This window comes from Onychomys torridus, chromosome 2 (genome assembly GCF_903995425.1).
Source record: "Onychomys torridus chromosome 2, mOncTor1.1, whole genome shotgun sequence".
Taxonomy (NCBI): domain Eukaryota; kingdom Metazoa; phylum Chordata; class Mammalia; order Rodentia; family Cricetidae; genus Onychomys; species Onychomys torridus.
This window is the reverse complement of record NC_050444.1, coordinates 139,908,468-139,920,541: the sequence shown is the minus strand read 5'-3', so window position 1 is coordinate 139,920,541 and position 12,074 is coordinate 139,908,468. Positions and strand designations below refer to the sequence as shown.

The 12,074-nt window shown below is 36.9% G+C and overlaps 1 protein-coding gene across 4 annotated transcripts in view; it reads left to right on the top strand.

Moving 5' to 3' along the window:
* Ago3 (argonaute RISC catalytic component 3) overlaps positions 1-12,074 on the top strand; it is a 105,933-nt gene that overhangs the window by 36,856 nt on the left and 57,003 nt on the right. The window contains exons 1-2 of one of the 4 annotated variants that reach the window (XM_036179370.1): positions 9,746-9,797; positions 11,391-11,474. The exons of 1 other annotated variant lie outside the window; for it this stretch is intronic. Coding sequence is in view for 1 of the 3 variants with exons in the window: in XM_036179369.1 (XP_036035262.1) it covers positions 469-605 (137 nt within the window). In the remaining 2 variants the exon portion in view is untranslated. Of the gene's footprint in view, positions 1-468; positions 606-9,737; positions 9,798-11,390; positions 11,475-12,074 lie in introns of those variants that run through there. 2 more of the 4 variants (XM_036179369.1, XM_036179373.1) reach the window with 2 other exon arrangements.

Sequence of the window (12,074 nt, the reverse complement as noted above, 5' to 3'; positions counted from 1 at the left end):
TGTAGCTAGTTTGAAACATATTTGTAGAAATAAATTACTCTTTAGCATTTTAAAGTTGCAATGCTGTTATTTTTAAGAAAGTATTTTAAGGGACAAGTGAGGTGGCATATACCTTTAATTCCAGCACTTGGGAGGCTGAGACAGGCAGATCTCTGAATTCAAGGTCAGCCTGGTTTACATAGTGAGCTCTAGGCTACCCAGAGCTACACAGTGAGACTTTGTCTTAAAAAAATAAAAATAAAATAAAATAAATATTGCTTTGTAAACTAAAAGATTCTGAAAATAGGCAGTTTCAGAAAATGCTAATGAATTTCTTCATTTAGAATAGCTTTTTGCTTTCATGTGTATATGTAATTATAAGTATCATTATAATAAGTTAACTGTCTTTGCTTTCATGCCCCGTGTCCTGCAGAATTAAGTATTAGTATTAGAAGGAAAGGATTGAACATGCCATTTTAATTTTTGTAGATATACGCCTGTGGGGCGTTCCTTTTTCTCAGCTCCAGAAGGATATGACCACCCTCTGGGAGGGGGCAGGGAAGTATGGTTTGGATTCCATCAATCTGTTCGACCTGCCATGTGGAAAATGATGCTAAATATTGATGGTAAGGGAACTAAAACCATATTCTGAATTGGGTAGTCGATTTCTTTATGGCATGTATGTTTGGTTTTATTTATACAGTTATATGTACTGGTGTCTTAAAGTAGTATTTGGATTTGTATTAAGACAGCCTAATAAAACTTTAATATTTTTATTATATTTGATTTGTAAATTCCTTATGCAGAACTTGCCTGAGAATGCTACTAAACTTGAAGCAGGCATGTGAAAATGTGTAAAAGCCCTGGTGTGTGATCATTTGGGAATTTTATCTTACCAATAATTTATTTGTATTCTCTTCACTTTTTTTTTGAGCTGAGGATCGAACCCAGGGCCTTGCGCTTGCTAGGCAAGCGCTCTACCACAGAGCTAAATCCCCAACACATCTCTTCACTCTTAAGTCAGCATTTAACTATAAAATTCATATGTTAAGAGAAATGTGTTCGTCATAGTGACCATAGCCAGGTATTCCTGTTGTTCTTAATGTGTTACTGATTGTAATCTCATTTTTAGGTACTTTACTACAAATATTTTCAAGTTAATATATAAGTAAAAAGAATAACATGTTGAACTGCCATATGTATGTAGCCATTATTCATTTTGTCAGGGTTTTTTCTCTTACTTTTGTTAATCTGTCTGTATTTCTTCCTCTCCAAAAATATATTAAGTCACATTCTACAACAGCATGTTATTTTGTCCCTACTACATACACCACTGGAAACTGGAATGTTTTCTAATTCATCAGCAATGTAATTTTTTATGTGAAAGAAAGAAAGAAAGAAGGAAGGAAGGAAGGAAGGAAGGAAGGAAAGAAAGAAAGAAAGAAAGAAAGAAAGAAAGAAAGAAAGAAAGAAAGAAAGAAAGAAAACTCAAAAGAAAAGAAAATTTGTACTCTCCAATTCCCAGCCCAAAATCATATATCCTTCATGGTCCCTAATGTCTTTTTCTGCGTAACTGATTTGAATCAGAATTTAAACAAGATTTACACATCACATTCCTTCCTCCACACTCTTTTTTTTTTTTTTAATTTCATTGGTTTCTTAGTGAAACTTATTGCAGAATACCTCCATATCTGTGTTTGTCTTGTTATCTTATGACTTGTTCTATTTCTCGTATTTTCTGAAAATAAGTTATCTCCACAAGTTTAATTCACTTTGGGTAGAAAGTGAAATGTGTACATATACAGCAATATATTCCAGTTCATCACATTTCTTGCTTAGTATCTGGAATTAGCCATCCTTCCATGGATCCCTGGATCTTTACAGATCAATACAGTTTCTTCATTTTTTTCCTTACAATTTTTGCTGTTTTAAAAATAATGAGAGACAATATTTAACCAGTTCCTGTTCTATGTGTATTAGGCATATTTTTAATTACTTGCTTTCTCCAAATATTATTTTACACATATGTAAAGTATATATTATTTTACATATACGTAGAGATGAGACTGATAAGTCAAGGATTAATGTTATTTATAATTTTGATCAATATTTCTAGATTCCCCTCTATAGAGGTTGTATTTTTCATCTACTAATAAAATACTTGTTTCCTTGTTTGTGTGCCGTTGAACTCTTAGATTTTTGCCAGTCAATTTTGGTGTTTTAAGTTTTGTTTTTGTTTTTTGTATTTTTGGAAACAGGTTCTTATGTGTGGCTCAGCCTAGCCTAAAACTCACTGTGTGGTCCAATCTGCCCTTGTACTGTAGTCTCAGCCTCCTAGCTGTAGGATTATATTCATGAACTACTTACTGTGCCTGGCTGAAACAAAGCAAACAGTCCTTCACTAATATGAGGACCACTTGTGATTCATTCTTTTTTACTTTTACATTTATTGTTATTTTTAGGTACTGAGCATGGAGCACAGGACCTTGATTTTGCTAGCCATACACCTTAACAAACCTTTGGTTTATGTATTTTTTCTTTCTCTTTATTTTATATTTGAAGATTTCATGCATATATAAAATGTATTTTGGGGACTGGAGAGGTGACTCAGAGGTTAAGAACATTGACTGCTCTTCCAGAGGTTCTGAGTTCAATCCCAGCAACCACATGGTGTGACTCACAGCCATCTCTAGTGAGATCTGATATCCTCTTCTGGCCTGCAGGCACACATGCAGACAGAACACTACATATAATAAATAAAATAAATCATATATATATATATATATTATATATATATATATATATATATATATATATATAATGAAAGTTAAAAAATGAATTATTTTAAAAATAAAATGTATTTTGACTCTATCCACTCCTTATGTCCTATGTCCAGTCCCCTGACACTCCCCCCCATCCCATCTTCATGCCCCCCTTTTTTAATAACCTACTATTTTCAGTTAGTACTGCCACTGTGTGCAAGGATGTGGGGCCGTTCTCTGGAGCCATGCATGCCCCCAGTGAAAAATTCCTCTTCGTCTTCCAGCAGCTTTCAGCTGCCAGGAGCTCCTCAGCTGCGCTGGGGCTTCATAGGTCTTGTGAGCTTCTCTCCCATCCACATTGAGATTTTGACGGACTTGATCTTGTATAAGTAACCAGAGTTGCTGTGAGTGCAATGGCAGTGTCCTATCCAGAAAACAGCACTTCACAAGGCTCCTTCCCAACCTGAAGCTCAGACAGTTCTCTCTACCCCTCTTCTGTGACAGTCCTTGAGCTTTGGGTTGGGGACAGTTGACACAGACGTCCCTTTGAGGGCTCAGCACTCAGTCACTTACTCTCAGCACTTCTACTAGTTAAGAGTCTTCACATTAACTGCTGCTGCCCACTGCCAAAAGAAGCTTTTTTGACTAAGGCTTATAATTAAATTGTTATTTGTCTTTTGATCTTTAGAATGGTGGGCAGTTATTTTGTTTTTATTGATTTGTGTTTTGATACACAGAAGTTTGCTTGTTGGCACGCGCGCGCGCACACACACACACACACACACACACACACACACACGGCACTTATTTATGACTTGTAATGAATGTTAAGGCTACTCTCAGATTTTCAAGACCATTCTTACTTGTTTTATGGTATAGACTTTAGAAATACTGTGTCCTCATCCAGTGTATTAGAAGACAGGTTATTTTTTACCAAGATCTCAGTATTTCATCAATTAAATTAAAACAAATTGGCTTCTGTAAGGTGTTGAGTCTAGCCTTGAATCCAAAAATATACTATATACTTCTATTTTGTTGCTTCAGAAAAGTTGTAAGGCTTTCTTCACATACAGCCTACTTAATCTTGGTGGTCCGGTATTTTCTGTGTTTTGTTGCTATTAAACGGGTTTAACATTTAATGATATTTTTAAAATATTTAATAAACTAGTTCTTATTTATAAATATGAAGGCTTTTAACTTCTATATGTAACTTTTTAATCTTTCTGCCTTATTGAATTCCATACTTACAGTATTTTTTTCAAATGATTTTCTTGCTGTTTCTTATTTCAGTTATATGGTCTGCACATAGGAACAGATTTGTCTCTATTTTTTTTTAAAGGTTTATTTATTTATTTATTATACATACAATGTTCTGTTTGCATGTGTCCTTGCAGGCCAGAAGAGGGCACCAGATCTCATTACAGATGGTTGTGAGCCACAATGTGGTTGCTGGGAATTGAACTCAGGACCCCTGGGAGAACAGCTAGTGCTCTTAACCTTTGAGCCATCTCTCCAGCCCAATTTTTTTTTTTTTTTTTTTTGGAGCTGAGGATCAAACCCAGGGCCTTGTGCTTGCTAGGCAAATGCTCTACCACTGAGCTAAATCCCCTCTTGTTTTTTTGTTTGTTTGTTTGTTTGTTTGTTTTTGTCAGATTTTTGTTTTGTTTTGTTTTTGTATTTTGAGACAGGGTTTCTCTGTGTAGCTTTGTGCCTTTCCTGGAACTCACTTGGTAGCCCAGGCTGGCCTCGAACTCACAGAGATCCTCCTGTCTCTGCCTCCTGTGTGCTGGGACTAAAGGCGTGCGCCACCACCGCCCAGTTTTTTTGTCAGATTATGTTGACTAATTTAGACAGGATAGTAGCAAATGTCAATGATTACCCTCTTTTTATCCCTCATTTTAAGAAAAATGTGTCCAGTGTTTCTCTATTAAGTATTATGCACATATGCACGGTTTGATGATGATGATGGTGATGATGATGATGATGATGATGTTAGGGACAGTTGTTCTGTTGTTGTTAAGGAGCATTGTTGTCCTTTTTTCACTAGTGCTTTAATCAAGAGTATGTATTGGGGGCTGGAGAGATGGCTCAGCGGCTAAGAGCACTGCCTTTTCTTCCAGAACCTGGGTTCAATTCCCAGCAACCACATGGCAGCTCACAATTGTTTGTAACCTGAGTTCCATGAGATCTGACACTGTAACATGGACATATTTGCAGGCAAAATACCAATAAACATAAAAGTGAAAGTAAATAAATTATTTTAATTAACTAATTAAAATATCAGTATCCAAGCAGTCTCTGATTACTTTCATAAGTCGCATTTATTTACTATAAATTTTTATTTTATCCATATTTTATTTAGTGTATACAATTTTATAAAACAGTTTTTAACATTTCAAACTTTTTCTTTTTTTTTAATTTATTTTTATTTTACAAGCATTGGTGTTTTGTCTGCATATATGTTTGTGTGAGGGTGTTGGGTCCCCTGGAACTGGAGTTACAGACAGTTGTGAGCTGCCATGTGGGTGACAGGAATTGAACCCAAGTCCTCTGGAAGAGCAGTGAGTGCTCTTAACCACCAAGCCATCTCTCCAGCCTCCCAAACTTTTTCTGTTTCTGTTGTTCCCTCTATTTTTCATTTTTGTGCTTTGTCCTTTTTTCCTTGATTAGTGGCTAGAAGTTTAGTCAACTGATTTTTAAAAATTATTTAGATTTATTTATTTTAAATGTACAGGTGGGTTTTTTTTACCTGCATGTATATCTAGACTCTACCTCATGTCTGAGGCCCCTAGAGGTCAGCATGTCGATCCCCAGGTACTAGAGTTACAGGTGGTTGTGAGGCTCCATGTGGGTGCTGGGAATCAAACCCAGGACCCTGCAAGAGCAGCCAATGCCCTTCATCATTGAGCCCTCTCTAGCCCCACCTCTTGCCCCCCACCAGCAGAACGCCTAATTTTTCTTTAATTATTTTACTTCTTCTAGCTTATAAGTTTTTCTTCTTCGGTTAGCCAAATTAAAGTTGTTTTCCTGCCTTTTTTTTTTTTTTTTTTTGGAGCTGAGGATCGAACCTGGAGCCTTGCGCTTGCCAGGCAAGTGCTCTACCACTGAACTAAGTCCCCAACCCCCCTACCTTTTTAAAGCAATTAGTAACTTTCATTTTTTTTCTCATCTGTAAAAATATTAATGAACAGTGAATTTTCTTCTGATTACTGTTTGAGCTTTTCTGCACAGTCTCTGAGTTGTAGTGTTTTCACTACATAATTTCCTAGAAACTGCAACCATCTTATTTATTTATTTATTTATTTATGTATTTATTTGTTGCTTTTTCTTTCTTTTTTTTTTAATGGGTAACAGAATTTATTAAGATATAAATTGATGGTGTTGGCGCACGCCTTTAAGTGAGATCCAGTCAAATTGTGCAAACAGGAAAATTGTATACTATGTGAATTATCTGTCAATAAAGATCTTATATTAAAAAAAAGTGAGATCCAGGACAGGCACCAAAACTATAAAGAGAAACTCTGTCTTGAAAAAAAAAACAAACAAAACAAAACAAAACAATAACAACAGCAAAAAGACATAAATTGAGGAAATACACTCACAAATACAGAATGAAGTAGACAGCTGAAGTTGTTCTCTGTTCTGACCAGAAGTGAATCCACTCTTTATTGCTTTTTCAAGACAAGGTTTGTCTTTATACCCCCTGACCACTCTGTAGACCAGGCTAACCTCCAACTCACAGAGATCCACCTGCCTCTGCCTCTCCAGTGCTGGGTCTAAAGGGGTGCGCCACCATTACCCAGCCTGCAACCTTCATTTGTATTACCCCTGGAATCCATATTGTTTGAGAGACTTTTTAAATTTTTATTAATGCCTTTATTTATTCCTTCAGGAGACTTCTTAAACGTTAAGCTAAGATCTAACTGCTTTCTCATTTTGCTATAAATTTCTAATTTCAACATGTTGATCAAAAAAAAGTAAGAAGTCTTACTTTGTTGTTCTGCAGTTTTTAGGACTCAATCTCAGTTATTTAAAAAATTTATTTTATTTTATTTATTTTTATTTTTTTGGTTTTTTGAGATAGGGTTTATCTGTGGAATTTTGGTGCCTGTCCTGGATCTCTCTCTGTAGACCAGGCTGGCCTTGAACTCACAGAGATCCACCTGGCTCTGCCTCCCGAGTGCTGGGATTAAAGGCGTGCACCACTGCCGCCCGGCTAAAAACAAATTTTAAACATTTATTTATTTTTTAATTTTTAAAGACTTATTTTTATTGTTTTTTAAATTTAATTTAATTTTACATATCAGCCATGGGTTCCCCTGTCCTCCCCCCTCCTGCCTCTGACCCTGTCTTTCCCCCCAGCCCCCTGCCCCCATTCCCATCTCCTCCAGGGCAAAGACTCCCCTGGGGATTCAGCTCAACCTGGTAGATTCAGTCCAGGCAGATCCAGTTCCCTCCTTCCAGGCTGAACAATAAACATTTATTTTTATATTTTGTGTGCCTGTGTGAGAGCATATGTGTGGAGGTGAGAGTCTGCCCTCTTTATTTTCTCGAGATGGGGTCTCACTATGTAGCTCTGGCTCTTGCTGTCCTAGAACTCCCTACATAGACCAGACTGGCCTTGAACTCACAGAGATCCACCTGGCTCTGCCTCCCCAGTGCTGGGATTAAGGTTGGGCACTGGTATGCCGAGCCTGTCCTCTTTTTCCAAAATGTAAGTCCTGGAGATTGAACTCAGCAATCTTGTCTACATTTTTTTTTCCTAGGGAAAAAAAACAAAAAAAAACTTTTTGAGACAGAGTCTTGATAATTTGTCCAGGGTGACTTGAACCCCTAATCTTAGACTTCAGAACAGCTCAGGTTACTGGCTTAAGGAACCACCCCTGGCTCTGGGGACTAAGACAGTATTGATATGTTACCAGGCCAGTATTGAACTGGGCTCAAGTGATCCACCTCCTCTGTACTACCTCAGCTGGGATACAGGTGCATTCCACTGCACCTGCCTTGTAGTTCTCTGTTTAGAACTTGTTAAGTAGTTTGTGTAGCCTAATAAGTGGTCAGTATTTCTGAAGTCCAGGCGGTGGTGGTGCACGCCTTTAATCCCAGCACCTGGGAGGCAGAGCCAGGCGAATCTCTGTGAGTTTGAGGCCAGCCTGGTCTACAGAGTGAGTTCCAGGACAGACTCTAAAGCAACACAGAGAAATCTTGTCATGGGGAAAAAAAAAAGGAAAGAAAAGGAAATTTAATATGGTTTCACCCTTAAGAATTTTTAAAATTATGTTTTAAAGTAAGATTTTAGTTTTTTATCTTTTGTCATTTTGTCTACTTAGTTTATTTGTCAGATATGATGGACTGCTTCTTGGTATTTTTGTTTGGGAGCAGAGTCTCACGGTATAGTCTAACCCAAGTTGTTCTCAAACTCTCTATCCTCCTGCCTCAACCTTTGAAATGCTGGGATTATAAGATGTGCCACTGCATCTAGCTTTACAGTTTTTGTATACCATCTTTGTATGGATGATTACTTTCTTTTTGTAGCTCATATTTGAATGAGATGTACTCACTAAGACCACTGATAGAAGATGGTAGGAAGAACGTTAGTTGTACTTTAGGATCAAGATAAATGTCCAGATTTCTTTGCTTCAAGACTCCACCCCATAGGAGAATGGATTCCTTCTTCAAAATACATCTTCATCTCCCATGCTTTCTAGTAATTTCAGTGATTTAAGTGTAGCATACTACCAGCTGTGAATTTTCCCAGGTTACTGTTCATTTATGACTTCCCTACACAATTGAAGTTACTTCAAAATAAGAAATTACAAAAAACTATAAATGCTTCATTTTTAGAGAGGTAGTCCTTCTGAGACTATCAATTTTTCATTTTTTTTTTTAATGTGCATTGGTGTTTTGCCCTGGAACTGGAGTTACAGACAGTTGTGAGTTGCTGTGTGGGTACTGGGAATTGAACCCAAGTCCTCTGGAAGAGCATTGAGCGCCCTTAACCACTGAACCATCTCTCCAGTCCTGAGACTATCAATTTTTAAATTAATTTTATTCATTCATTCATTCATTTGTTTATTTAGTATTTTTATGAGACAGGGTTTCTCTGTATAGTCCTGGCTGTCCTGGAACTCGCTCTGTAGACCAGGCTGGCCTGGAACTCACAGAGATCTACCTGCCTCTGCCTCCCAAGTGGTGAGATTAAAGGCGTGGGACACCACCACTATTAATTTCAAACTACTCTTCTCACATACTGATAACACATTTTTATACCTCCTTTCTCTTTTTCCATCAAAGAGTCCCCCATTCCATCTCAGTTCCAAACATGACCTTTAAGATAGGACTCTTTCTTTCTGGGAATGAAAATATACTGTTTCCCCATAGGTTTCCTTACACTTCTTGTCATTGTGCAGTGTTTAGCTATGCCTTCTTGTGTAGATTTTGCTAGTCCTGAATACTTGGGGCTATATTTACTTATAATGTGGCATTTTATATGCTTTTTTTATCTCCTGGTTTTATTAAAATGTACTTTTACTTTTATTAACATTCTCTTTGTTGATCTGTGCAGTCCCTAGGAAAAAGAGGAGGAAATTGGGACAAAGTTACTGTTATGTTTCTACCAGTTGTTAAGAAAGGGTTTCTAAATAACTTATTGGTCAAAGAAATCACAAAGGAAATTTGAATTTTGAACAGAATGATAATTAATAATATATGTCAAAACTGGTATGATTGATTTAAGCAATGCTTAGAGAGAATTTAAACCTTTACTGACCTGTTAGAACAGAAGAAAAGCATCAGTAGCTGGAGAATTTATCTTAAAACGTTAGAAAATTAAACACAAAGAGACTGAAAGGAAATAAGAAATAAAAACAGGAGCTAATCAAATAAAAAGGAAATTTAAACCTGTTGGTAGGGAGACTTAATGGGTTCTTAAGAAAGGTAGTGACATGATCATATTTGTTTTCCAGAAAGAGACCTCTGGCAGCAGTTTGGAAAATAGATAGAGGAGAAAAAGCTAATCTGAGAAGCCAGTAGGGGGCTTTTCAATCACTAGTTCAGGTAAGAGATGGTGGTGTTCTAATGTGGGATGGAGAGGAAGGGACATATTCCAAAGATTCAGCTTAAAAAAAAAAAAAAAAAAAAAAGGGCTTAAAAACCATGTCCATAAAAGCAGAACTTTGGGCACCTGGAACTGACTAGAAATAAATAGACCAGAAACTACTAGGTTTTTAAAGAAATTATACTTGCAAATAAAATATAAGCCTGGTATATCAGATAAATCAAGAGTTCAACCAAAGAAGCAGAATTGGTAGGCACTACATAGAGAGTTGGTTTGTACATTGTAGTAAAGCTAATCTGAAATCCTTAGAGAAGGTGACAAGAAGAGAGATCTTGGACATAATCTAAACTGTTGTCTGTAGATGGAATTTCTTCTCTCCTTCTTTTGGGGAAGCCTCAGCCTTGATTTTTAGGCTTTGAACTAATTGAATCAGATCCTAATATCACATTATCCTAGATAATGTCCCTTATGTTCAATCACCTAATTATGAACTTTTATTACATCTATAAAATAAACTCTCAGCAACACCTATATTAGTGATTGATTAAGTAAAAATGAACAGCCTTGCCAAATTGACACACTAAGAAAAAACATAAGCTGAGTGTGGTGGACTTAAACCTGTAAGCCTAATACTCAAGAGGCTGAGGCAAAACTTATATATTCTTGTACCTGTGCTGTGCAGTGAGTCTGAGGGCAGCTTGGGCTACAGAGTAAGTAAGGTTCTGTTTGTTTGTTTTGTTTTTCGAGACAGGGTTTCTCTGTGTAGCTTTGTGCCTTTCCTGGATCTTGCTCTGTAGACCAGGCTGGCCTCAAACTCACAAAGATCCGCTTGCCTCTGCCTCCCAAGTGCTGGGACTAAAGGCGGGCGCCACCACCGCCTGCCTTGTTTGTTTATTTTTAAGCACCTAGTTTTTACTATGATTTTTTTTTTTAATTGAAACAAGTTTTGTTGCAGTACCAGGTATGCTCTAAACTAGTTTTTTGTTTTGCATTTTTTTTTTTTTTTTTGGTCTAAAAGTCTGTAGTGGTGGATGCTAAAAGTTAGAATGTTAAATCAAGCATGGTGACTCACCCATAATCCCAGGACTTAAGAGTGAACAGGATCTGGAGTTAAAGGTCACCCTGAGCTACATAGGGAGTTTGAGGTTAGCCTGGGCTAAATAATGGGACCTTTTCAAGCAAACAAAGCCTAGTGTGGTGTTGCTTGCCTGTAATTCCAGCACTTGGAAGACCCAGGTAGGAAGGGAGAACTCCAGGCCAGCTGGGCTACATAATGAATTCCAGGCCAACTTGGGATTTAAGTCTTTAGGAATAATAATGTGATAAAAACAGAAAGGGAAGAATAAAATCATGAGGAATTACAGAATTTAAGGAAGTAAGAAAAAACAAGTGAGCCAAGACTGTTACAAACAGTATGGGAACAAAAAAAAAAGTAAAAACCAGTTCAAAGTTGAAGCTACCAGAAGTATATTCAAATATTAGATAATTTCAATTAAATAAGACCTTTTACAGTACAATCAAGAGCAAGAAAGAATATCAGTACTGTGCTTTTTAGTCACTGCGGTGTTTTCTAACTTCTGTTCTTCTTACAGGTTTCAGTCTACATGTTACTTCCTTAAGAAGCAGTGTTTGACACCCTTCTCCCCCAGCCCAGCCATCCCCCAAGTCTGAGTTAGGTACTTGTCTTCTATATTCCCACAGCACAGTGTACGCCCCTACAGTGGCATGTACTACTTGAGATATAACTGTCTATTGTTTTGTGTCTCTATGTTCTGGACATAGAGAGTGTTGTTATTCAGCAGTGTACTCTCCATGCCTAGCATAATTCACATTAAGCAAAGAATGAACACATCCCAGAGCATGGAGAAGGAACGTCCAAAAGAGCTTGAAGTATTTACAGGACTCAGTGATATCCAAGCTGAATAAATAATATAGGAAAAAGACTAGTAGTTTAAGTTGAAAAGCAGATACCCCAGGATTAAATTTTCTGAAGTCTGTAAAATACAAAATTTAACTGAAAGACATGAAACAACGCTTCAAAACAAAAAAGAAAAGAAAAAAAAATGTTATTTATTTAGAAATCCTAAAATGTCAGGTATCCCAAAATCAACCTGTAAATACAGTACTAATTAAAATCCAAATGGGATATGTTAGGATACTTCATAAATCTATTTGGTTTTGTCTTTTGTTTTTGAAACAGGGTTTCACTATGTAGCCCAGGCTGTCCTGGACCCTTTCATAGACTAGAGTGACCTCTGCCTTCCAAATCTGGGATT